General features: G+C 38.2%; 1 protein-coding gene across 2 annotated transcripts in view; it reads right to left on the bottom strand.

Annotated features, from left to right (window-relative positions):
* LOC118797302 (myomegalin-like) overlaps positions 1–23710 on the bottom strand; it is a 95676-nt gene extending 71966 nt beyond the window's left edge. Inside the window, exons 1-4 of one of the 2 annotated variants that reach the window (XM_036556623.1) lie at positions 23603–23710; positions 15607–15662; positions 13703–13770; positions 6695–6805 (exon numbers count right to left, since the gene is read on the bottom strand). In XM_036556623.1, the coding sequence (XP_036412516.1) occupies positions 6695–6805; positions 13703–13770; positions 15607–15662; positions 23603–23652 (285 nt within the window). In that variant the 5' untranslated portion in view covers positions 23653–23710. Of the gene's footprint in view, positions 1–6694; positions 6806–7022; positions 7151–13702; positions 13771–15606; positions 15663–23602 lie in introns of those variants that run through there. The other variant, XM_036556624.1, reaches the window with a different exon arrangement.
* Between the last annotated feature and the right edge of the window lie 2095 nt (positions 23711–25805).

Raw genomic sequence — 25805 nt, 5'->3', positions numbered from 1 at the left:
AAACTGTTGCGTATGATTGAACATATAGAGGATGTTTATGCTGCAAATGCATCACATGTAGTTAATACTGTTCTCTTACAGACATACAAGTAACACAAGTAACACATTTTTCAGTAACTGTAATGCTTTACACAACTCTGTTACAGGAAAAAGTAATAACATTACTGTAACATGTTACAGTGCTCTGTGTTTCCCCTAAACAACAGATGTTCTGCTTTATTCTGCCACAGACGCTAAAAAACTAAAATTCAACGACAGTCACTCCAAGTGAGCAGAAATGTGCCGAGAGGTCCTGAACTGAAGCTGAGCTGAAATTCTGAATGTTACAGTGGACAGGCTTACTGTAGGTAATATGAGAGATGTGTGTGTGTGGTGGGCAGCAGGGCAGAAGGCTGAGCTGGAGCTGTTTACAGCTGTTGACCTTCAGAAGAAAACTGGCACTGCCAGTGCTAAGCCCAGAATAGACAGACACACACGCACAGTCCAGCAACACTAACAGTCCACTTTAGTGATGCATCGTTCGCTCTTTCAGGTCAACAATGGAGGCCGACTCACACTGAAGAGCTGATATTTTTGTGAATTAAGACAAAACAAATGGGATATCTCTTATGATGATGTAGCTGAAAATCACATTTTAAATAAAAATTGTCATTAACTGTCAGCTAAAATTCCATGATCATGAAATATTCATATGCATACACACTCCTAGATACACATGTGTACAACTGTACTAGATCGCCCCTAATGATGTGCTCAAGTGTCTCTATTGTGCTGGAGATGTTCATACACATGTACATACATATATCCTGTTCATATGAGAAACTGAGCTGAGTGTGATCTCTCAGTTAAACTCTAAATTTTTTACACAAACTTAACCTGAAAACACACAACACTCTTTAGCAGCAGATCCATTTATAGCACACACAGCCTCACACACAGGCACCTGCTGCTGTTTATGTCCCACCGCCCCTGGAAACAGAGCTCAGTTTAAGCAGGCAGCTCTGGATGCAGTAATGAAACTCTGGGATTGGTCACTTGGGAAGAGGGGTCAGAAACGGTACCAAACGTATTCCATATCACACACACACACACACACACACACACACACACACACACACACACACAGAGGCAGCGCAAATAGAAAGCCGGAGACGCATAGATTTTCAACATGCACAAAAAATTGATTAATTTAAAAAACATTAAACAGCAATTAACTGTAAATATACTGTTATTTTATACATAATCATGTATAAGATTATGTATAATGAAGTATACATTAGTTTGAATTAGATTTTTGTTAATTTAAACATGACATTGTTTTAATTAATCAACTGATGTAAAAAAACGTACCAAACGTAAGAATTATAAAATTACTTTTAACCAATAATTAATATTTTCAAATATAACTGCACTAAGGGTCTTTTGACATTACAAGCCTTGTAGTTAACTAGTTGTAGAGCAAGAAAAGATAATGAAGTTGTCTACAAACGTTTTTATAGCACTTTTCAAATTGACTCCTTTTGACATTCATTTTTTATTTTATTTGTATTTATTTGTTCATTTTTTTGCCCAATTTTTCTCCACAATTTAGTCATGGCCAGTTCCCACCTGCTTGTTAAGTCTGCTCCCATGTCATACTCTCATTAGCTCTAGCCAATATTGCTCTCTTTTGGCCACCGCACACAGGGTGCCTCATGCCTCACAATGCCACGTAGTAGATACAGCACAAGGAGCAACTATACTACACAGAACATCATTTATGAATTTATGTTAGCTGAGGTTACAGATGATTATCTGTATCTGTGTTTATCTGTATCTTAAAGACTTCAGAATGATGTGTGTTCATCTTCATTATAAACAATGGTTTTGAGTTTTTGGAACTTTTTTGTGTGGTGCGGCCTTTAGACTCCCAGTCATGAATGTGGCATCACCAGGGATTGAACTTGACATGCCAAAGGGTTGCGCTTTTGGGGACAGCCTGCATTTGACATATTACATTGATAATATATAATGTACAGAATATCACATATATCACATAATATCATTATGTATGGCACTTGCTCTACAATGACCTGCAGTATGCAGCCAATGCTTCAGTTTTACTCTGCTGTAGAGTTAGGTCAAAAAACTTCACCTGGCTAAACAAACGTGGCCTGTATTTACAAAGCTTTATGTTTCTGATCTGATTTTTATCTTTCACATTCTAATGATCCCAATTAAATGTACAAAATAGACCTGATCTCATGTCAGGACTCTTACTATGGCCCACATGACATATATGAGTCCAGCTGAGTTAAGCTTTAAACAGCTGGTCTGCAGTGTAAGAATTAAAGATAATGGGTAAATTACATTAAAGGTTGATGATAAAGTCAACATATCATATATCAAGCAATCAAGCAGTAACCTACAGCAATCCTCTTAATGCTGTGTTGTAGTATAACGCATAGAACCATCGGTGGCATCAGAATCTCCATTCAGTTAGCAATTAGCAAAGGCGTCACCTGAAAAGACAGGCATGTTTCTATATGAGTGAGGCCATGTCATTTATGTGGGGTTAGATTATACCGAGGCTTATAGGAGATGTGCTGGGATTTGACCAGGCTCAGTGATACAGGTGATGTGAAGTGGAGACAATTCCTGTCATGTTGGCTTTGATTGTTAGCTGGCTCACACTAATCACTGATGTGCTGCTCAGAGATGGCCTTATATGTATATACTACACTACAGATACACACCCAGACAACAGCTGTTTGCTGGAGTCACCTTGATCTGACTGAGGCAGTATTACATTAAGTAGCCAACATCAGGGATGGTGCCAAAAGTTTGGATTATGATCTGATCAGTTACAGTAAACTGGCTTAACTCTGACTGATTAGACAGACAGACAGACAGACAGATACAGTAGATAGATAGATAGATAGATAGATAGATAGATAGATAGAAGGACGAATAGATAGATATTGATAGATAGATAGATAGATAGATAGATAGATAGATAGATAGAAGGATGAATAGCTAGATAGATAGATAGATAGATAGAGTCATTATTTCATTATCCCTTCATTATTTCAAGACCAGTTAAAGCTTTTTGAAAACTATGCACAGGCCGACCAAAGTGCTGCTAACTGACAGGCAGGAAGGTGATGAGGACGGAGGCTATATCAGTGAGGCTGGTTTAAATAGCCTCTGACCTCACACTGACATATCAGAGAGAGAGACATTTAAAAACAGCTTCATATAAAACACAAATACACTTACTGCAGTTCTGATTCAAGCAGGCAATGCTTGGTACGTACACAGTAAACGTATCAGTGTTAAAGGAGAACTCCACTGATTTTTTAAAAAATTCTGAATAGTTAAATCATTAAAATGTGAACAAAGTCATTCAGAGCGGTTTGGCGTGAAATGCTGAGTCACAGTACTAGCACAGCTAAAGTACTGCACACACAACAGTAACTTTCATCCAATTCTCCTCATCAACTTATGAACACTGCGTTAGACTGTAATGATTAGACTGTAATGATTTAAAGATTAGAATTCACACTTTCGACAGAACTTCTCATCTTTTTTAATGAGCAACAAGGAACATAATTAATATAAAATTACACATGTGCCTTTGTTACCACTGGCAATAACTGCAACTTCTACAGATTAATGTAAGATTTAGATCAGACGTCAATCCAAACTCAACTCCAATCAAATCAGATCATCACACGTCCTCAGCTAAGCCAGTTGCACAATGTAGAAATGGTGAACAACAATCACAAAACTTTTAAAATAGCACACAGTATTCTAACTGCGTTCCTGGAGGAATACCTGACACACCATTAACACATGGTCATTTCTGGAATGTGACTCAGAGCCTTGCTCACATGGACTGTCTAGTCCCACACTGACCAACACCAACACTTTAACTGGTGCCCGAAATAAGTCTCGGACACGGGCCAGAGTAATTATTTTGTTTTCATGCTCACAGATTGAGTTATCGCTGCTGATGATACCTGAATTAGTGATATATATTAGTTCTCAGATGCTCTCTATAATTATTCCAAATATTAATTCCCCCAGTATTGAACAACACTAATTCACGGCCAGGCCAGCACAGTTTGTTTGTTTGTTTGTTTGTTTGTTTGTTTTTTTGCTCTTGGGGTTTTACTCACTGATAGGCAGTTCAGGTCCAGAACGTAATAATCAGGATTTTGTTCCAACTGCCTGGCTTCACTAATTAGCTCGAAACAGCAGCAGAGGTGTTGTAGCAGTTGGAACAAAACCCTGGGGAGGATTTTTACTTTCTGTATCAGTATTACCCACCTCTGGCCTTGTTATATCAGTTTGTCTCTATAGAAACACTTTTCTTTTCATTTTTTCAGTTTATTTGAATTCTTCCAGGCTCACAACATTAGGCCTCAGAGACTACAGTTAAAAATGAGCCAGTTATGCTAACGCTGCTATATTTACTTTTTAATTCGTTGATTATAAGCATTGTCATTGATATATAAATAAAAAAAAGACCAAAGAATTCTCATAAAGCCATAAAACTCCATTTCAGCCTAATTGGAGGTCCCTTTGTTCTTGAATTTTGATGCTTTTAAATAAATTATAAATGTATAACATATTTTAATTACAACTACACCATGTATGATTTTTTGCTTAAAATTGAAAGACGTAACACTCAGTCATGAGAAAAAAAACACTAAACTATGGTGTGCTGCTGTGAGTCACCCCATAAAGCCTGATTATTTTAAATAATAATTTAAAATGTATGAAATGAAAGTTAAATTAATTTCAATTAAATGAATGTAATTAAAAAGTCAGATCTGTAGGGTTGGATTTTGAGTTTTTCAGAACACATCAGAACAAACATCTGTGTTGCCAATGGGAATTCTGTAAAGCTTGTCCAACCTCACAACAGCTGCTATGAAAGAGTGCATTGGTGACCAGAGCATGGACAGTGCAATTAGCAAGGGATGTATCACACAATTATTCTCAAATATGGCATTGGAAGCACAGCAGCACTGTTCCACTGTCACACCGCATGACCAATACTCTAATATTCTAGCAGTCTCAGTCTCTTGACATGATGCTGGAGAGCACGGTCTGACCTTGGCTGTGACTGAAATGGATCCCATTCACATTGCGCTATATAAGGGAGCACCGTTTAGTTTACTAATTATCGGTACAAGCACATGGATCAATAGACGGTTTCTAATCAGCAGCCTTCCTGGGCATTCGCCAGTCGCAAAAGCAAACCGAAATCCATTCGAAAGGAATTCTGTTGTTGATAATGAATGTCAGTCATTTCAGTTTGGAAGATTAAGCATATCTTACAACAACTCATCTTGTTTTTAGAGTATTACAGTTTGTTTACTTACATTTGTAAACAAGATTTGGTCAGGCTTGTCAGCTTCTTGTTCTTCTGTCTGTTGCTTAGTAACAATGCATTTTGTTACATATTCAACTGAGTGTGCATTGTAGAAAGCTGTACTGCCCACAAATCACTCAATGATTCCATTTTACAGCTCGGACGTTAAAGAGATAAACAGCCAGTGTATACGTAATAGTAATCTAAAACGCAGATAGGGATTAATTTCAGTCACACTCTGACTCCGTCACAACGGACAAGCACGAAACATCATGTACGAGCTCCAAATGCATCCACAGTTTTCACATATCTATGCAAAAGCTTAACCGTGTGGTTTGTGCAACGGGTCATTCTACAGAAACGTCCCCTTTTTATCTATCCACTGAAGTCAGTGCTGTTACTGATTATCACTGGTGTTATTGATCATCATTGGTGTTACACATAAGAAAGGTAACACCAGAGACAGTAACACCAGTGACATCTTTAATGAAAAATGCATTTTACAAAATGGCTGCTACAGAGCATCAAATCACACGTTGTCAATATTGGAATATCCACTAAAATATGTAATTTAATCCATTTGTATTCTATTTTTTCACAATTACCTAAGAATAAAGTAGGTCATACCAGTGACCTTAACTAAAAGCTTCATATGAAATCATGAGCTAAATGAGAAAATTTCTGATAACTGAAAAGACACAGTGGACATGTACTTTTCTTCACAGATCTTCAGAAAACAGGTAAAAAGAAGTCAAGTGATGTTATCAGTGATTTTTATTTCAAAACGAGAGATTTTGTGTTACGCAGTAACACCAGTGACACGACTCCTGGGGACAACAACTTTCATTATATATTTTATCATATTTATTTGCCATTTGTTTCCTTAGGTCATTTAAATCATAGTCATGTATAGATTATTGCGGTTAATATTGCAAAAAAACATGTTTTTTTACCTCAAAATATGGCCTCACGCTTCACACATGACTGTGAGGACAAGCACTTCTGTGGTGCTTGGAATTCTAGATAATTGATTTAAAAAACCATTACTGCTAAGTTGATGGCTCAAGAAGGTGTAATTGTTAAAGTAACTTGTTTTATTTGAAAATATGAAAAAATTGTAACCCTAACATGTTTTTTTAAGTGTAATATGTCTGTAAACGCTACGAACACAAAAACTGACGCTGCCATAGAATGACTCCAATATCAAAATCATATCAAAACACAGCCATATAGTCATTTAATGCATCCCAGGTCATCAATATCACAAATCACCACAGTACACAGATGACCACAAAGCAGCTTCACCTCCCACATCGCCCTGGGGTTACTCACCGTTCGGTAGACATCGTCGCTGTTGTTCTCATACTTCTGCTGGATCCTCTCCTCCAGGAAGTAGATGCGGAGCTTGAGGCTGAAGTTCTCCTTCTTGAGGTCGTTGAGGTGCTGCGAGAGAGTACGGTAACTGTTAGACATGTCCGGTGTGTGTGTTCACCTCGGGGGGCATCGTGCAACCCCCCACTTGTCCCTCTCAGCTCGACAACATTGCAGCAAATATTATAAAAATCTAAGAAATAATATAAAAATAAAAGAACTGGGTATGTACAAAAAAAAAACTACGGCACTGTTTGTATTTACAGCCCCATAGTGAACTGATATGCACTCAGATATACTTAAGAAAAAAAAACACCCAAAGACACAAAAACAAACAAGCGTTGCTAAAGGGCCAGGGTGTGGGCCCTGGGTCTCAGAGCTGTGTCCACTGTGAGGTCATGGTGTGCTCTGGGGCAGGGAGAAGAGGGCCGGAGCTTTTTTTACTCCGGGGGAGGTATCCCAGGAATCTGTAGCTGGCAGGAGATGGCCTACGCCATCACAGGCACCAGTGATATGTAAGCTGATCACCCACCAGAGAGCAGGAGAGAGAGATAGGCAGAGAGATAGAGAATGAAAGAGGGGTGGGAGGTGGGGGGTCAGGGAACATGTTGAAAGCCTATCAAATCGGAGAGTCCCAAAGCACCACACTCCTCTTGTTGACCTTCATTTCTTTTCAATGCTTCAGGAGAGATTCATGCTAAACTACTACATGCAGTGAACAAAATTGAAACTCTCACACAATGTTTTGCAATTATATTTCTCAGTACACAGTTACACAGTGCTAGCATCATGGCAAGTCTGCTAACCTATCACCTATTTTACTGTGCAGTCAGAAATGCTGCAATTTCAGACTAACTCTACTCAAACTATCAAGGCTATCACAAATAGGCCCACTAGTACTGACAACACTGTCAGTCAGCAGCTACTGCATTAAAAAACCTTACAGCTCCACCTTGCTTGTGTACAGTTACAGACTGTAGTCCATCTGTTGCCTTGTACAATTTGTGTTGGCCATCCTTTAGCCTTTTACCAAAGGTCAGTTTCTGACCACGGATCAGACAGTAACACTGATGTGTATCAAAACCCAAGGCATTTATACTGACGTACACCTGTATCATTACCATATCACTGCTGCTTATAAAAATGGGCAAAAGTACAGAAAAAATTCAGTCTTTAGCTTATTTTTTCACCTCCAAATTAGCCACGTCCTGTTAGCTCAGTCTCCCATCACAGAATGATACCAAGCTGGGAAGATAAAGCCAAGCATGTGCTTCCTCCTAGACATGTGAAGCACCACTGCATCTTTTCAAACTGCAGTGTCATTGAGCAGATCAAGACACTTGGAGGGGAATGCTAACTGCTTATTCTGCCACATTGGGTAGCACTGCACTGAATGATAAATTGGCTGGGAGTCGATCCCAGAAAGAATCAATTCCTCGATTCCAGGCACTCAGGAATAGAGAGTTGACTGCAAAGCTTTGGACTCAATTCCGCACAATGACGTTCAAGTTTGCACACATCCACATTGCACACAAAGTAAGAAATATGCTTCTGTTAGCGTCTTGACAGTCTGTTTGAACATCCTCACACATCAATAGTCCCACTTACTAAAGTAAAATGTAAATTTGTAACATAAAATTGGTTTACAGTCAAAAACACTGCCAGTGCCAAAACATGTACCCACCTGAAGAAGTAGGCAGAGGAGAATGTTAAGCTATTTTAGCTAGGGTTAACTCTCTACATTTCCTTGCTAAGGTCAGATAATTAACATTGTATTTATTAACCTTTTGGTTTTTGGAATCTAGATTATTGTGCAGAATTGACTCTGGAAGAAAACAGCCCTATTGATGGTGTTACAAGGTCAATTACGCTCTCTTGGACTCCGGCTCACAGATGGCTGTGGCATCATCGTTACATTAGATTTGCAATTTCTCAAACATAGAGCCAACGTCTAGACAGTTGTGCCCATCAGGAGCCCCATTTTTAGTGTTTTACTGTTTTACTGCTTTGTCCATAGATAACAGAATGTCATACAGTGCCAGAAACCACATGAGCAAGTCTATTAGCAATTAATTAACAACTTGACTTTACTTTGTGGTACGTGAGTGATGATGAAGGCATGCGGTTTGCATGATGATTATTAGCAGGAATAAGCTAATAATCTTTTTCAATGACTTAATTTAAGCACAGACACTTCTTACATCTTGTGAATGAATGAAAAAAAATCATAATATCCTGGTGGATCAATCCACAACACCTTGTCTCGTCATTGATGATGGGATACTGTGGAGTATTGTGAGTGTGTGTGTGTGTGTGGAATCTAACATGCTTTGAGAGACTAATGGAGCTTCAATCTCAGACAGCATCAGTACTGCAGCCTGATACTCCCCAAGCGTAACTTACTCCATCTCCAGACTGAGGTAAAAGCCTCTCCCAGCACCTGGGGCCTTAGCAATCAAACCCCAACCAAACAGGTCAATAGACACATTGCACTCAGTTTCCATTCTTTGTCCTAAAGGGACAGTCTGATGAAAAATTCTTCTTCAGTTTTGCACTGGAGCTAAGAGACCAACGTAGAGTTGTAATGTAAGTTTAGAACTGTCAATTAGCATTGTACAAACTGCTCGTCTAAATCATCAAACACCTAATTCTATCCACACTGAGACGTTAAGTAATCTCAAATAGACTTGCTTATGTGGTTTCTGACACTGTATGACATGCTGTTATCGATAAACATGGACAAAAGTACCCAGCATTGCTATGTAGCAGTAGCAGCTATCTTGAAAGATGAATTTTGTCCATACTTGTCCATATCAGTAGACAATAGTATGTCACACAGTGCCAGAAACCACATAAGCAGGTCTATTTAAGATTTCTTAAAGGGGAATTCCACCAATTTTCTGCACAGTTAAATCATTAAGATATAAACAAAGTCATTCAGAGTGGTTTGGTGTGAAATGCTCCATTCTAGAGAAACGTAAAGATTAAAGATTTGTTTACAGTGGTGATGATAGGAACCAGGCGTCCGAAGCGTTAATGCCTCTTAAAGCTACCTCACATGAAATGCTTGCAAATACACTGCCTGATGCCTGAGACGTTGTTTTACAATACTTTTGAGATAAGATTTTGGCTTAAAATGTATTTTTAAAATCCATTCATGGAGGAGAGATACATGCAGGGCGTTGTAAAGCAAAACAGTCCTCAAAGAAAACCTTTTCAGATTAACCACTATTTTACCATCGTCAACTTTACATATAAAAACTCAGAAGATGTGTAGGCTCATTGGTCATTTTGGCCAGTAAATATAATGGCTATACTTGCATTGTAGTTATTGTGACCCCTGGTTCCTATCACCACCACTGTAAAGAAATCCAAGTCTGTACGTTTCTCTACAATAAACCATTTGACATTAAACCACTCTGAATGAATTTGTTTACAACTCAACCACTGAATTTATGAAATTTTTAAAAATCAGTCGACGTAGTTTGAGGCCACTGTGTGATAATTTAGTTTAGTGTTAACTGGTGAGGCGTAAGCCTTCATTAACTGTTAGCTACATTAGCCTCGTAGCTCAAATTTGAAACTAAAGAAGCAAACCTGAGACACTAAATATATCTTGGCTGACTGGCAGCAATGAGGGGGAAATTGTGTAAATTTGATTTCATCAGACTAGTCCTTCAATCTCTTTTTTAATATGTAGGCTTTTATAAAAAACGGTGCTTCATTTAGAGGAAGAGATAAATACATAGCAGATATAACTTTTGATCAATCTACATGTTCTTTTGCTCAGAAAATGTATTGATTTAAAAAAAACACTGTCAGGTTGTTTTATGATCCACATTACTGAGTGGCTACTCTTGCAGTGAAAACTATGGGTAATTGGACATATTAAGCTTTATAAATTGGTATAAATTGCAAAATGTTATTTACATTATACTTAAAAAGCAGTACAATATAAGAAAGTTAGTGTGATGTGCTTCCAAGAAGCACAGTGGAGTGAAATTACGTCCCTAGAAGGAACACGGTGCAACATGGAACAAAACAGACAGTACAAACAGATATGCCTGATGAAGATCTAAAAGGGTCAAAATTGCCTGATGACCTAAAAATGTTGAAATTAAAGCGTTCAACTGCATCTATTACAGAATTTTAGTACATTTTGAAAATAATTATGCATTGTGCCAAAACAATGGAACCATATCAGATAGTGGTGAAATGTGAAATTTTATGATGCACTGAATCAGTTCCTGAAGACTCATCAAATCAGATCACTGTAAGATCAGAGATTTGCACCCATGTTTCTTAAGCATCAGAATCAGTGTGTGGACACTATTCTTTTCTCTCTTCTTTCTTCTTTAGAAAAAAACAGTCCATTTAGGCTTTTTTCTGACATCATCCATTCTGCACTTATGTTCCAGGGTCTAAATAATTGATCACAGCCAGGCTTTCTCTCGCCCACTGCCACTGGGAGCATTACATCATTCTTTCTGCCCTGAGGGAACATTCAGCACACATCCGCTGACATGACAACGTGCACTTCATCCACCAACAAGACCCCTGAAACCTATCTTACAAAATGAAGGGAGCCGAGCACCACCTGGCAGACAGAAACAGGTTCTAAAAGAGGCCTTTAAAAAGTTCATTACAGCTGTACAATACATTGATTAGTAATCGTTATAGCAATATTGCAAATGAGCACATTGGTTTTATGATGTGCTGTGAGTATCCTAACCAATCACAATTCCAGATGAGTGTTCTATAGGTGTTTTGGTGAACCTAAGTATTCATGTATTTAGGGCTGAAACTATTATTTGAGAATATCAATAATGATGACAATGAAAAATCGTGGACAAATATTTCCGTTGCCGATTTTTCATTTACATTTTCAAAGTGATGCCCAGCCTATAGCGAGTTAACTACTTAACCTGAAGAGAGCAGCAGTTCGCTTATACTTTCATTATCTGCTTACTTTCATATTTATGTGAGCAGATAGCGAAAGAAAAAGAACAATTATGGCTGAAAGCCCAAAAAGAAGTAGATTCTGGGTGCATTTTCTTAAAACAAAAGATGAAGAGTCACATACAAAATACACAAGTCTGACTTTACACAGAAGCACAGCGTTCGTAACCTTCAACCACCAGAAAGGAAAACACACTGGCATTGATACTGAAGCACCAGAACGGTCAGTAAACGGTAGCTTTCCCTCCATGATGGTGTTCTGATAAACTGAGCTACCTCCTGAGGATGCATAGATTTGTCAGAATGAGCTTTTACTTTTAATGTTACTCTTACAAACATCACGAAAGCTCATGGTACATTACTAATGTTAGCCACTGAAATATTCTAAGCTGTACTAGTTTATGTTAATTAGAAGACTTTGGCAGCTCCCTTCAAAAAATTGTTAAACATTCGTCAGCTCGTCCTGTCACAGCACTACATACATTAACTAGCTAACAATGTACAACTGCTTAATTAGCTTAAAATATAACTAATTTTGTAAACATAGTTTTCACACAAAAAAATTCCATCCGTTCATCCTGGAGACGTCTTCACACAGCTCAACTGGTGAACTAGCACATAAAAAGTTAAACCGGTTAAATGATGCTGCAACCTGATTAGCTATATCATTAATATTTATTATAGTGTAATATTTATTATTATACTGCATATTTTAGCTATTGTTGTTACTTATTTGTAGCTCAAAATTATTGGCTTCAATAAAGCACCACATTTTTGTGTTTTTTTCTGTGGTGATGATTTAGCTCTTGGTGGACAGTACCCCAGCTTGTCAGAACATTTTACTGTCACAGTTCTTTACATTTACAGGCCACATTTAAGCTGATTCATCAATTATTAGATGATTAATTCATATGAATAACTAACTAATTCAAATTTTGCAGTGCTACTTGTAATCCAACATCTAATATGGGTTACCTTTTAAAAATGTCACACTATGAATTCACTAATATTTTTTCAATTGCAAGGTATAATGAAATCACCATACACAGCAATATAATCATAATACTAGTTTTTTTGTCTATATCAGGCAGTCCTATTGTTCATGATCCTTTAGCTGCATAACGCCTGAAAATGCTAGAAACACATAAACATGAAATTAGTTTCTCTTGGAAGATTTTCAGTCATTCAGTACTTGCAGTAGGAAATCAAAGAAACCTGACTGATATAATCATAACATGCCAATTCTTTACAATACTAGGCCGTGAAAAAATACCAACTTAATTATTTTCCAATAGTTTGTTCATGATAAATAGTTATATAATTCATCCATAAGCATTGATAAATTCTACTACTCGAGTTATTCACCACTTACATAATTACATAATTCAAGTGGTTGTGTCTATTAATTAACACTGTGTTTACACTGTTTACTCAAGTACTACCTCAGTAACTTCTGTGTTTATGTATGTTATCTGACTGCGTAAACTCAACTTATTCCACTACCTCATGTCCACAAATGAGTGCTGTGTCGGTGCTGCACTGTCCTGTCTGTTTACTGTGTCTAATGTCTGTTTAATTTATCGTATTTATTGTATTGTTTCTAGTTTCATTTTTTGTCTGCACGTTTGCACTTTGTACTCTTTGTTTCATGTTGCACCTTGTTCCTGGAAAAATGTAATTTCACTCCACTGTGTACATGGATGGAATGACAATAAAAGCCTCTTGACTTAACTTGACTTGACTAATGTTTCTGTATTTGTAGATAGTGATTACGTTGCTATTTATTATGACCTGCTATTATTAGTGTTATCAGTGCAATATATAAAATGTAGATGTTGGTCAGTCTTTGGAAATGTCTGTGCCCATTTTAGTTTATCAGCTCTACTGAAAGCCCGATGATACATTCTATTGCACTCTTAGACCAGAGTCATTAAAGTACTTTGTCTTACGAACGTCCACAGGGTGGCGACAAAGAACACAAGTCTGAAAAGACAGATCTGAGAAGCTCACCTGTTCAAATTCTCTCAGCGTGTGAGCTTGAAGTGGTGGTGCTTTATCTGCATCATCGCTCAAATAATCTGAAGAAGAAAAAATACATTACATATATTTCAAATATAGGAATTAAGAAGCGCTGCAATTTTTAATAATACAAATATGAAATAATCCCATTCCTACTACTATAACTTACAACATATGGATCATTTTTCCTGAATTTTTGACTTTTAACTGACTTGGACTTCAGACTAACCTTTTGCTCTGAGTGATCCTACACCTTAATTGTATATGTTTATTTTATGACAATTCTAGATTTTTTAGGGTTTTTTAAGGTTTTTTAGGTTTTAACATAATAATACAAGAACACAAAAATAATAACATAATAACATCCTTGTAATTATCTAAGGTCTGAATATTTCTTCGCTGTTTTGGGACCACAGTTTGAAATAAGAATGGCAGAATGGTCAACAACGTTATTCTGCTCTCTGCTAATAACTCCAAGCTTATCTTAATTAGGCTATTTTTCCACCACAGCATTAGAAATCCTGCTGACAGAACACCGATAATCTCTTTAAGCAGGGCTGTACATAAAAAGTTTGAGCATGTAGAGCTGGTGCTATAAAAAGTTACATACAAAAGTGTTGTAGCACAACTTATTAGCAGAGATTAATACTACATAGATTGCTTCTAAGAAGTATAAATCTCAATAAGTGTGACAAACTGTCAATTTACCTGTGAAAACATAGAAGCAGTGTGTAAAATGTTTGTATTTTAATGTTCATTTACTTCAAATTTCCCACAGGTGGGTGCAATAAGTAGTGCTGTTAATTAATACGTAATTTTGAATTTAATCCACTTATTATTATTAAAACAGGCTACAGATAGCAAATGCAGTAGACACAGTAGGGGGTGCTTCAGCTCCTGAATCCAGGGAGGTCTTTTGGGATGCCTTTTTTCTTAGCAGGTAAAAGGTAAAATCCCCAAATAACTGCTGGATAATAATTACATATGATATTACAGCCCCAAAATAAACAACTTTTGGGCAGATTTGTACATTGTGAGGCCCTTTGTTTACTAACATCTGGATTTGTTCTCTTGCATTCGTATTACCTGACAGATTACCATAAAACTTAACCTGCGTCGCAGATAACTGAGCAATGCTGAGTCTGTGGGGAAACGTGTGATAGTGCACACACAATATAGTTAGAACAGCTCTGGAATAACTGATTAGATACAACTTCCATGACAGACTCGACAAAATATGACAATGGAGAAGCACAAGGTCTATCCTCTATAACAGCAATAACAGATGTTCTCCATATTATGTAGAACTACTCCTCAAAATATTGGCCTTATTTCCCCGTCTGAAAACACTCTTTCCATTTTTAGAGTAATAATTGGTTGAATTTAAGAACAGTTTATCTGGAAATTGAAAGATATTGAAAGAAGCAGCATTACTCAAGAGAAAAATACACATTAAAATATGGTGTTCGTGCGCTGCTGTGAGTCGCCCTGTAAAGCTTGGAAAAATGATTTTAAAGTCAGAGGTGTCAGGGAGTTTTTTGGACTATGTCATACGTCTTCGTGTATTAACATCACACACACAGGCTCAAAAAGAAGCCTTTGCACAGCTAATGTTACAAAATGCAGTTGCGCTTTTCCAACAGAGGGGTCTCCAAATCCCCAAAACTTACACAATGTAGCTTTATTCAACACTTTTACATATTTGGTTGTTAAATAGATTTAACATTTTTAAACACATTTTTAAGGTCATTAGCACACACATGTGACTAGTGACCATGCAGTTTAAACCACTCTGGTGGACTGTAACATAACCAACAACAGCAAAAGCTTTATTGCTGGTATAAATCCTGTTAACAGCTCCTCTTTAATTGTGTTTGCATGAACAAATGTCTTACCTGTCACATGACCTGTATTTCTGCACACATTGCCCTCTTGGTCAACAGAACATGTCCTGCAAATACATAACAACAAGTCATCCCACACGCACACACAAGCTGTTTCGCAGATTTTTTTACGTTTTTGCAAATTTGTATCATTATAATGTAAAGCCATTCAGAGCGGCTTTGATGTGAAATACTCTGTTCTAGAGAATCTTACAGAGACAGAACAGTTCACAGCAGTGGTGATAGGTACCAGATGTCTGAAGAGTTTAATGTCTCTAAAAGTTCCCTCACAGAAAAACTTCACATGAATATGCTGTCAATAGTTTTGAAAAGGTTTTGGCATAAAATGTAGTTTTTTTAAATACATTCATGGAGGTATATGCAAGGCAAAAAAGAAAAAGAAAGAAAACTTACAAACCATCATAATTACGTATAAAAACTCAGATGAGGTGCAGATTCACTGGTCAAGTTGGACAGCAAATAAAATGGCTATAGTTGTGTTGAAAGACATCACCCCGGTTTCACCACCACTGTAACAGATGTTTCTCTATAATGCACTATTTCGTATCAAACCACTCTGAATGACTTTGTTAACATCTCAACAATAGAACTACACTAATGCTTTGAGATCTTGGTGGAATTCCCCTTTAAGTGAAATGAATATGCAAATCTGCAATAGTGCACATTGAGATCAGCAAATCATATTTCAAATGTATAACAAAGGAAATGTACGATTTTTATAGATTAAACAGACACTGCAATAGTGCATGAATCAATTCAGAACAGAGCCCATGTACCGCGGTCGTGTTGTGGTTTAGTTGAACAATAGATGGCTCATATAGACAATTTTAATAATGTTAGCAGTACTCTAAATGGTCATGTGATGAACAATGACACTGAGCTTGTTTACTTGATGTTTGTTTTGGCTGTTTATCAGTAGACAGATAAATAAGAAAAGATTTATTAAAACATAACACAAGGATACAAGTAAATCTAACATGCAGTAACACCTTTAACCACCAGGAATCAATGAGGGATATATATATATATATATATATATATATATACACATATATATATATATATATATATTTATATATAAACCATATGAACAACTGATGCCTCTTGAGTTCTTTTAAGATTAACATAGCTTATTAGTAAAAGCACCTTTTATTCTTTTAACTTATATTATTATTTAACTTTTTATTAAATTTTAGTGCAATATCACATTCTCTTAAATTATTTTATGTGATTTTACATTTCTTAACTTGTTTTTCTGTCTTGGTTAGGAATAACACTCTTAATTTCATTGTATATTTTGTACAATGACAACAAAGGCATTCTATTCTATTCTAAAAAAACGTATATTACTACTAATAAATAATAATGATATATAATAATAATAAATAATAATGCTAATAATAATAATAATAATAATAATAATAATAATGAAGGCTAGATTTCTGCCTCCATCAGCTAAACATTCATTAAGTCTATACAACCAAAAACTGCCCGCTAATAAAAAGGCAAAAAGGTGTCAACGCTGTTGTACATTTGCTTCTACAAACGTCTGACAGCTTAGAGCTTTAAAGGGCACATAGCATTTCAAAAAATCATGCTATGAAGTTTGAATTAAAAGTAGGCCTTGGTAAGCGTCCAAAAAAATAGGTCAGTGTCTGCAAGCAGAATAATGTGCTTTACAGACAGAACAAGGCTGTACATTTCATCAACATCTAACATTTTGGGTCCTACAGCTCTAGAAATGTAATACTCAAGAAGAAACACAGAGACAACTATTACCCCTGATGCTAAGGCATGACCCACTCATTTGGTAATATCTGGCATGGGTAACAAACCTAGACTAACCTAACTAAGAAAAACAGCAGTTCACATAATTAGCAGTTTAAGATGAAGGGCCATTTTAAGTTGTCCCTGTGATGAACACCAGTTTTTTGGTCACCCTCCATGGCCACTTTAGAAAGCACAGAAACAGTTTTGAGAGTTGATTCCCAACTTTAGGGGCTCCAAAATCAGTAGGTTGCTATTTAATATCAATAGCACTGTAAAAGCCTGTATAAAAGAACCACTGAGAAAGTGTGTGAAAAAAGATTATGAGCCTAACCTTTGCATTTGAGACATACTTAACTCTTTTCTCCAAGTGTGACAAACCCTCAGTGCCCCAGCTGTTGCATCTTTGGTGGAAACTCCAGAAACATTTAATATTTAATAATAAAGCCTGGAACACTGATTGATTGATTGATTATATGATATATAATAATATATAATAATTTAAAAAACTGATAAATCATGGCAAAATTCCATATGTATATATGTATGCATGTTTGTCACACTTCAATGTTTCAGATCACCAAACAAATTTAAATATTAAAATATAAATTAACTGTGTTTTATCACATCTTTGGAAAGCTGAGTTCAATTTCCCTAGCCACACCCAGGCCTGATTACTGCCATACCTGTTCTCAATCAAGAAATCACTCAAATAGGGACCTGCCTGACAAAGTGAAGTAGACCAAAAGATCCTCAAAAGCTAGACATCATGCTGTGATCCAAAGAAATTCAGGAACAAATGAGAAACAAAGTAATTGAGATCTATCAGTCTGGAAAAGGTTATAAAGCCATTTCTAAAGCTTTGGGACCACAGTGAGAGCCATTATCCACAAATGGCGAAAATGTGGAACAGTGGTGAACCTTCCCAGGAGTGGCCGGCCGACCAAAATTACCCCAAGAGAGCAATGACGACACATCTAAGAGATCACAAAAGACCCCACAACAACATCCAATGAACCGCAGGCCTCACTTGCCTCAGTTAAGGTCAGTGTTCATGACTCCACCATAAGAAAGAGACTGGGCAAAAATGGCCTGCATGGCAGAGTTCCAAGACAAAAACCACGGCTGAGCAGAAAAGAACATAAAGGCTCGTCTCAGTTTTGACAGAAAACATCTTGATGATCCCCAAGACTTTTGGGAGAATACTCTGTGGACTGACGAGACAAAAGTTGAACTTTTTGGATGGTGTATGTCCCATTACATCTGGCGTAGAAGTAACACAGCATTTCAGAAAAGGAACATCACACCAACAGTAAAATATGGTGGTGGTAGTGTGATGGTCTGGGGCTGTTTTGCTGCTTCAGAACTTGGAAGACTTGCTGTGGTAAATGGAACCATGAATTCTGCTGTCTACCAAAAAATCCTGAAGGAGAATGTCTAGCCATCTGTTTGTGACCTCAAGCTGAAGCGCACTTGGGTTCTGCAGCAGGACAATGATCCAAAACACACCAGCAAGTCCACCTCTGAATGGCTTAAGAAAAACAAAATTAAGACTTTGGAGTGGCCTAGTCAAAGTCCTGACCTGAATCCGACTGAGATGCTGTGGCATGACCTTAAAAAGGCAGTTCAAGCTCGGAAACCCTCCAATGTGGCTAAATTACAACAATTCTGCAAAGATGAGTGGGCCAAAATTCCTCCACAGCGCTGTAAAAGACTCATTGCCAGTTATCGCAAACGCTTGATTGCAGTAGTTGCTGCTAAGGATGGCCGAACCAGTTATTAGGTTTAGGGGGCAATCACTTTTTCAGACAGGTTTGGATTTCTTTTTCCCTTAGTAATAAAGATCTTCATTTACAAATTACATTTTGTGTTTACTTGTGTTATCTTTGTCTAATATTTACATTTGTTTGGTGATCTGAAACATTTAAGTGTGACAAACATGCAAAAGAATAAGAAATCAGGAAGGGGGCAAACGCTTTTTCACACCACTGTGTGTGTATATGTGTGTATATATATATATATATATATATATATATATATACACACACCGATCATAACATTATGACCACCTCCTTGTTTCTATGCTCATTGTCCATTTTATCAGCTACACTTACTATATACGAGTGGATCAGACACAGCAGTGCTGCTGGAGTTTTTAAACACTGTGTCCACTCACTGTCCACTCTATTAGACACTCCTACCTTGTCAGTCCATCTTGTAGATGTAAAGTCAGAGATGATAGCTCATCTGCTGCTGCACAGTTTGTGTTGGTCATCCTCTAGTCCTTCAGCAGTGGTCACAGGACGCTGCCCACAGGACGCTGCTGGCTGGATATTTTTGGTTGGTGGACTATTCTTAGTCCAGCAGTGACACTGAGGTGTTTAAAAACTCCAGCAGCACTGCTGTGTCTGATCCACTCAGACCAGCGCAACACACACTAACACACCACCACCACATCAGTGTTACTGCAGTGCTGAGAATGATCCACCACCCAAATAGTACCTGCTCTGTGAGGGTCCATGGTGGTCCTGACCACTGAAGAACAGGGTAAAAGGGCGCTAACAAAGTATGCAGAGAAACAGATGGACTACAGGCTGTAATTGTAGAACTACAAAGTGCACCTATATAGTAAGTGGAGCTGATAAAATGGACAATGAGAGTAGAAATAAGGAGGTGGTCATAATGCTATGTCTGATCGGTGTATATATAGATAGATAGATAATTAGCTCATTTTTAAAAATTGTTCAAAGCACTATCAACCATTATCTGCATACATTAAATGGTTACGAATACATTGCATAATTTCCAAGACATTGTATTATGATAAGTTTGTGAAAAGATTTTGGCGTAAATTATATAATTTTTTTAATAAATCGTGGTGGGTTTTGTAAGACAAAATAGTACCCACAGAAATTCTGATATACTATTATTTTACCAACTTTAGAATTATTAATAAAAACATACAGGTTCACTGGTCATTTTTGATAGCAATAAGCTAATAAACGGCTATATTTGTGTTGTAGATGTCACAACCCCTGGGTCCTATTATCACCACTGTAAAGAAAAAAGTCATGAAGTTTATCTACAATTAACTATTTCACATGAAACCACGCTGAATCACTATGTTTACATCTCAACCATTGAAATACGCAGAAATTTTGAAAATCAGTTTAACACCATCTATTACTTCAGCTGACGGAACAGAATTAGCAGTTAGAGTTCTCCAAGTGCGTTCAGCTGTCCAATGATGTAGCAATGGCGGCAGTTCAAAGCATGATTCAGAGGTGTGCTAGCCTTCACCTTCAGCTATTGAGTGGAACTGGACAGGACCAGTAGGAGAGACAACTGAGAAAAAATGGCAAACAAGAATACCTCCGTACAAGTTCGGAATTTGTTCTAGCTTCTCTGACTCCACTAAAGATTTCTGAATGAACATTTGGTTCACTGTCATTCAGCAAGACAACAGATTGAGCCCACGAGCTCATGAGTCCACAACCAACTGTGTGTGATCTAATGAGATTCTCCACCTATGCCAAATAGCAATAACAACGACACTGGTCCATTCAGAGCTTGTTTTGGGAGTCTGAATGGAAGACAATGGCCTACATTTCATCAAACTTGCTAGGATGTATACTGTTCCGGAGTCCTGACTGGAGATCCTTACTCATGGGATCATGTTGTAGATCAGCGATCTTTGTTTGAGATGCATAACAGAAATGTTCCAGAGTCATCCCTGAGTGAAATAAGAGCACTTACTTTCTAAATGTACTTGTAAGGGATTTCACCTAAGTAAAGAGCACTGTGGGGGTTCTATGTGGGAAGCTCCCTGCCTCTCCTCACACACCCAGCCATGTTTAAACAGCTGCATGCTAACAGCTGTTGAAACAAGTGGCTGCATTTGTCAGTTCTCCTCAAAAACGACACACCCTTACAATAAGACTTAAAACTTCAGTGAGATGTCAACCAAAGACTACTTAAATTAGTCAAAAGTGAACAATATTTGTTACCTGAACCACAAAAAGATAGCAAAGTTAGCCAGCATTCACCACTAGGGATGCACCAATATGGGAATTGCAGGCTGACACTGATATTTTCATGTACATACAGGTTTTCTAAATGAAAATACGTTATCCCATCCTCTACAGGCAACAACCTTAAATATGACATTTTTTGCTACTTTAGTGCACTCTCTATTTACAATCTAAAAACAGTTGTGTTAAAACACATTCAGTCTCTAACTAGACAGATCAGTGTATCACGAGTTACTTCCAGAAATTTAGGAGTCAACTCTGATTCCACATGACAGGAATCAATAGAGTCGATTGCAAGAGACAATTCCACACAATAATCTCAAATCCAAGAAAACATTTAGAAGAAAGTCTGGCAAAAATGAAAAGTACAACACTGACTGGATTTGACCTTAGTATTGAAATTTGGAGAGCTAATGCTAGCTACATTAATGTTCGATGATTAGCAGGGCCAACTTACCGGATTCTCCTCTGTCAGCTCCTTCAGCTGGGTAGATGTTTGATTATAAGCCAATTTTTCATTATAAACTGTATATTATACTTTGCATTTCACTTTATCTAAAGTAAAATGCATCTGGTGTTTCATTCAGTCTCTTTGCCACAGGTGCATAAAATCAAGCACCTAGCCATGCAGTCTGCCTTTACACACCTTTGTGAAAGAATGGGTCGTTCTAAAGAGCTCACTGAATTCGAGCATGATTCTGTAGTAAAATGCCACCATTGCAACAAGTCAGTTTACAAAATTTCTTCCCTCTTAGATATTCCACGATCAACTGTGATTGGTATTATTGAAAAGTGGAAGCGTTTAGGAACCACAGTAACTGAGCTAGGAAGCGACAGACCAATTAAAGTTACGCACAGTGCATAAAGGTCGCCAACACTCTGCTGTCTCTATAACTGCAAAGTTCCAAACCTCCTCTGGCATTAACATCAGCACAAAAACTGTGTATGCAAGCCTTACATCACCAAGTACAATGCCAAGCGTTGGGTGGAGTGGTGTAAAGCACACCACCACTGGACTCTGGACGCTGGACATATTCTGTGGAGTGACGAATCACGCTTCTCTGTCTGACAGTCTGACGGATGAGTCTGGGTTTGGCGAATGCCAGGAGAACATTACCTGCCTGACTGCATTGTGCCAACTGTAAAGTTTGGTGGAGGAAGGATAATGCTATGGGGTTGTTTTTCAGTAGTTGGCCTATAGGCCCTTTAGTTCCAGTGAAGGAAGTCAAAGCAGCAGTCAAAGACATTTTGGACAACTGTATTCTTCCAACTTTGTGGGAAGGCTCTTTTCTGCTCCAGCATGACTGAGCCCCAGTGCACAAAGCAAGGTCCACTCAGGCATGGCTGGGTGACTTTGGTGTGGAAGAACTTGACTGGCCCTCACAGAGCCCTGACCTCGACCCCATCAAACACCTTTGGGATAAACTAGAACGGAGACTGCGAGTCAGGCCCTCTCGTCCAACATCAGCGCGTGGCCTTACAAATGCTCTTCTGGATGAATGTGCAAAAATTCCCACAGACACTCCAAAATCTTGTAGAGAGCTTCCCGGAAGAGTGGAAGCTGTTATAGCCGTAAAGGGGGGACCAACTCCATATTAATGCCTATGGATTTAGAATGGGATGTCATAAAAGCTCCTGTGTAAGTGTCCCTTTACTTTTGTCCATATAGTGTATCTCACGCAGAATCGAGTCCAAAGCTTTCGACTCTCGATTCTCGACGCCTGGAATCGATTCGCTAGGGATATTTTACACAGCTGCTCTTTCGACCAATCACGTTAATCTATCAATCAATCACGCAGGCTATTGGCCTATATTAGATTAGTAAATGGTGCGAGGGAAACAAAGGCGATAAATAGGACAGATAGGCCTGTGTCTTTACCATGACTGCTTATTAGTAGAATAGGATAAAAGCCAGTAATGCAGAGAGGCCTGCTTTATCGGTCTAACGCCTGAGGTATGATGATGATGGAGAAAATGAGAGCTAAAGCAAAACGTGGATTAAACCTAGTCTTAGGCTAAACTGTGACACGAGTGGTGATTCTCCATTGAAAAATGCTTTAGGTCTAGGCTTATAGGTGTATTCTTGGTCTGGTAAACCAGCCCTTTGTCTGTCACCTTCCTTATCCTGAACACTGAGAGTTAACGTTATGCTAATGCTGAGAAACCCCCCCTTTTAGCTCCAAGCCCACCTCTCTGTTTCCAGCCAGCTGGGTTCGCCCGAATCGTCCGTCCACTCCATTCTGTGCAGGCGGCGGGGTGGTCCGGCCCCGCTCGGCTACATCCTCGCTTCGTGTAAAAGCGCCCGCTTATCCCCTCAGAAAAACGAAGACGACGCGGTTCGTGTCTCTCTTCATCTCCGCCTCGCTGACGGAGCTCGAGGGATGCCGCTACAGAGTGGGAGTGCGCGCGGATGATGCTGCGCCCTGCTCGCGCCCCCTCTGGTTCTGAGGCGCTTTGCTTTGTGCATTTGGGTTACACATGACCTGATTAGGTGGGCTTTTAGAGCAAATATGAAGCGTGGATACCGGTGCTCGTGCAAGAGGCCCAAAGGAGTGGTCCACTAGAGTAACAAGAGCAGCTCTTAACATCAGTTTTCAACAAATAATACGTTGTTATGAGGCATCAGCTGATCACTGCTGTATCCTTTCACACTGAGAAAAAGGGAAAGCTGTGAATAGGTCTTTTAAATAAAACATCTTAATGGGATTTTAATGCGTGTCTCCTATCGTATCACATTGTCCTATATTAAAGGGGAATTCTGTCAAATTTTCAAAATGTCTGCATAATTAAACGGTTAGGATGAAAACAAAGATATTCAGAGTGGTCTGGTGTGAAATGCTTTGTTCTAGAGAAACTTACTGAGTCAGAATTGTTTACAGTGGTGGTGATAGGAACCAGACGCCCACCTCGAAAAGCTCCTTCACAGCAGGTTATTGCATGAAATGGTTACTAATATGGTGCCTGTTGTCTACATTGTTTTACAAGAGTTTTGAGAAGATTTTGGCACATTTTTCAAACACTTTTCTGGCAGAGAGCTACATATAGGGTGTTGTTAGGAAAATAGTACCTTAAGAATGTGTATGTTTTACTATTTTACCATTATCAATATGTAAAATCACAGAAGGCACGTGAAGATTCACTGCTATTTCGGATAGTAAATAAAATGACTATATTTGCATTGTTGTCAGTGCATTTTTCTACAATGCTCTGTTCACATCAGACCACTCTAAAGGATTGTGAATTCAAATGACTGAATTATACAGTCCCCGTTTTGGTTGCCTGTCCCTGGAAAACAGGGACATCTGGTCACCCTAACTTAGACCGTTTGCTCTGTTCTGACTCCCTTGGCCTAGAGCCTGTCTTAAGCCTTTTTGACATTTTCTGACCTTGTCAACTACTTTAGGGTCATTATGTTCGACTCTAGATTTGAATAAACTGTGATGCTTGATTTGAGCTGGTGGATGTGAGCCATTGTTCTGTGTCTGACGCATAGGATGAAGCTATTAATGGTGGGAAACAGCTGAAGCAACAAAATTGATCATTGGTCCTTTGAAGAGAGTGGCATCAGTTTATCTCTGTTTGTTCAGTCACTTACATTCAGAAGAAGGACACACAAGCCATTGCTTCATTTGTTTATTTGGGCTTTGACCAGAAATGACAGATGCACAGATTTTTATTTTTTTTTATTGTGCTGAGATACAAACCTTTTCGGACACTCAAATTCAGGTGCACCAATTGCTGATGCAGGTATTCATTTGCGCAGACACAGCTTGTATAATCTCCATAGGAAAGCATTGTTAATAGAACGGGATGCTCTGGAGCAGCTGCACACGAGCCTAAGGTCATCATGTCCAATGTCAAGCACTGGCTAGAGGGGTGTAAAGCCCCTCAGCACTGGGCTGTGGAGTAGTGGAACTGCAGAGTGATGGAGCTCCATCCAACACCTTTGGGATGAGCTGTAGAGGAGTTTGTGATCCAGAACTAATCATCCAACATCAGTGCCAGACATCACTAATGCTCTTGTGGCCGCAATCAAAGCCTCACAGCCTTCCCAGAGGAGTAGAAGCTGTTACTGCAGTAAAGGGACCCAAACTCCCTTGATTTCAGAAGAAACACTGGATAAGCAGGTGTCTGCAAACCTATGGATATTTGTTGTATAGTGGATTATAGAGCAGTAGTTTGTGTGTAATATCCTTAAAGTATGATTAAGTTCTATGCCAGTGTGTAATGATAATGATTAAGCAGATAAATTTACTAATTATTTTTATTGTTAATTTTAATAGTTTTCGTCCCAGTTGGCAGTAGATGATATTGTGTCCTGCATAGTGCAGTACTCCTCAATGACCAGTAGATGGTGATAAAGATCATAAGCACTGCTAGACACAGATAGTA

The sequence above is a fragment of the Colossoma macropomum genome, unplaced genomic scaffold (assembly GCF_904425465.1).
Source record: "Colossoma macropomum unplaced genomic scaffold, Colossoma_macropomum, whole genome shotgun sequence".
NCBI lineage: Eukaryota > Metazoa > Chordata > Actinopteri > Characiformes > Serrasalmidae > Colossoma > Colossoma macropomum.
This window is presented reverse-complemented; position numbering and strand designations above follow the sequence as displayed.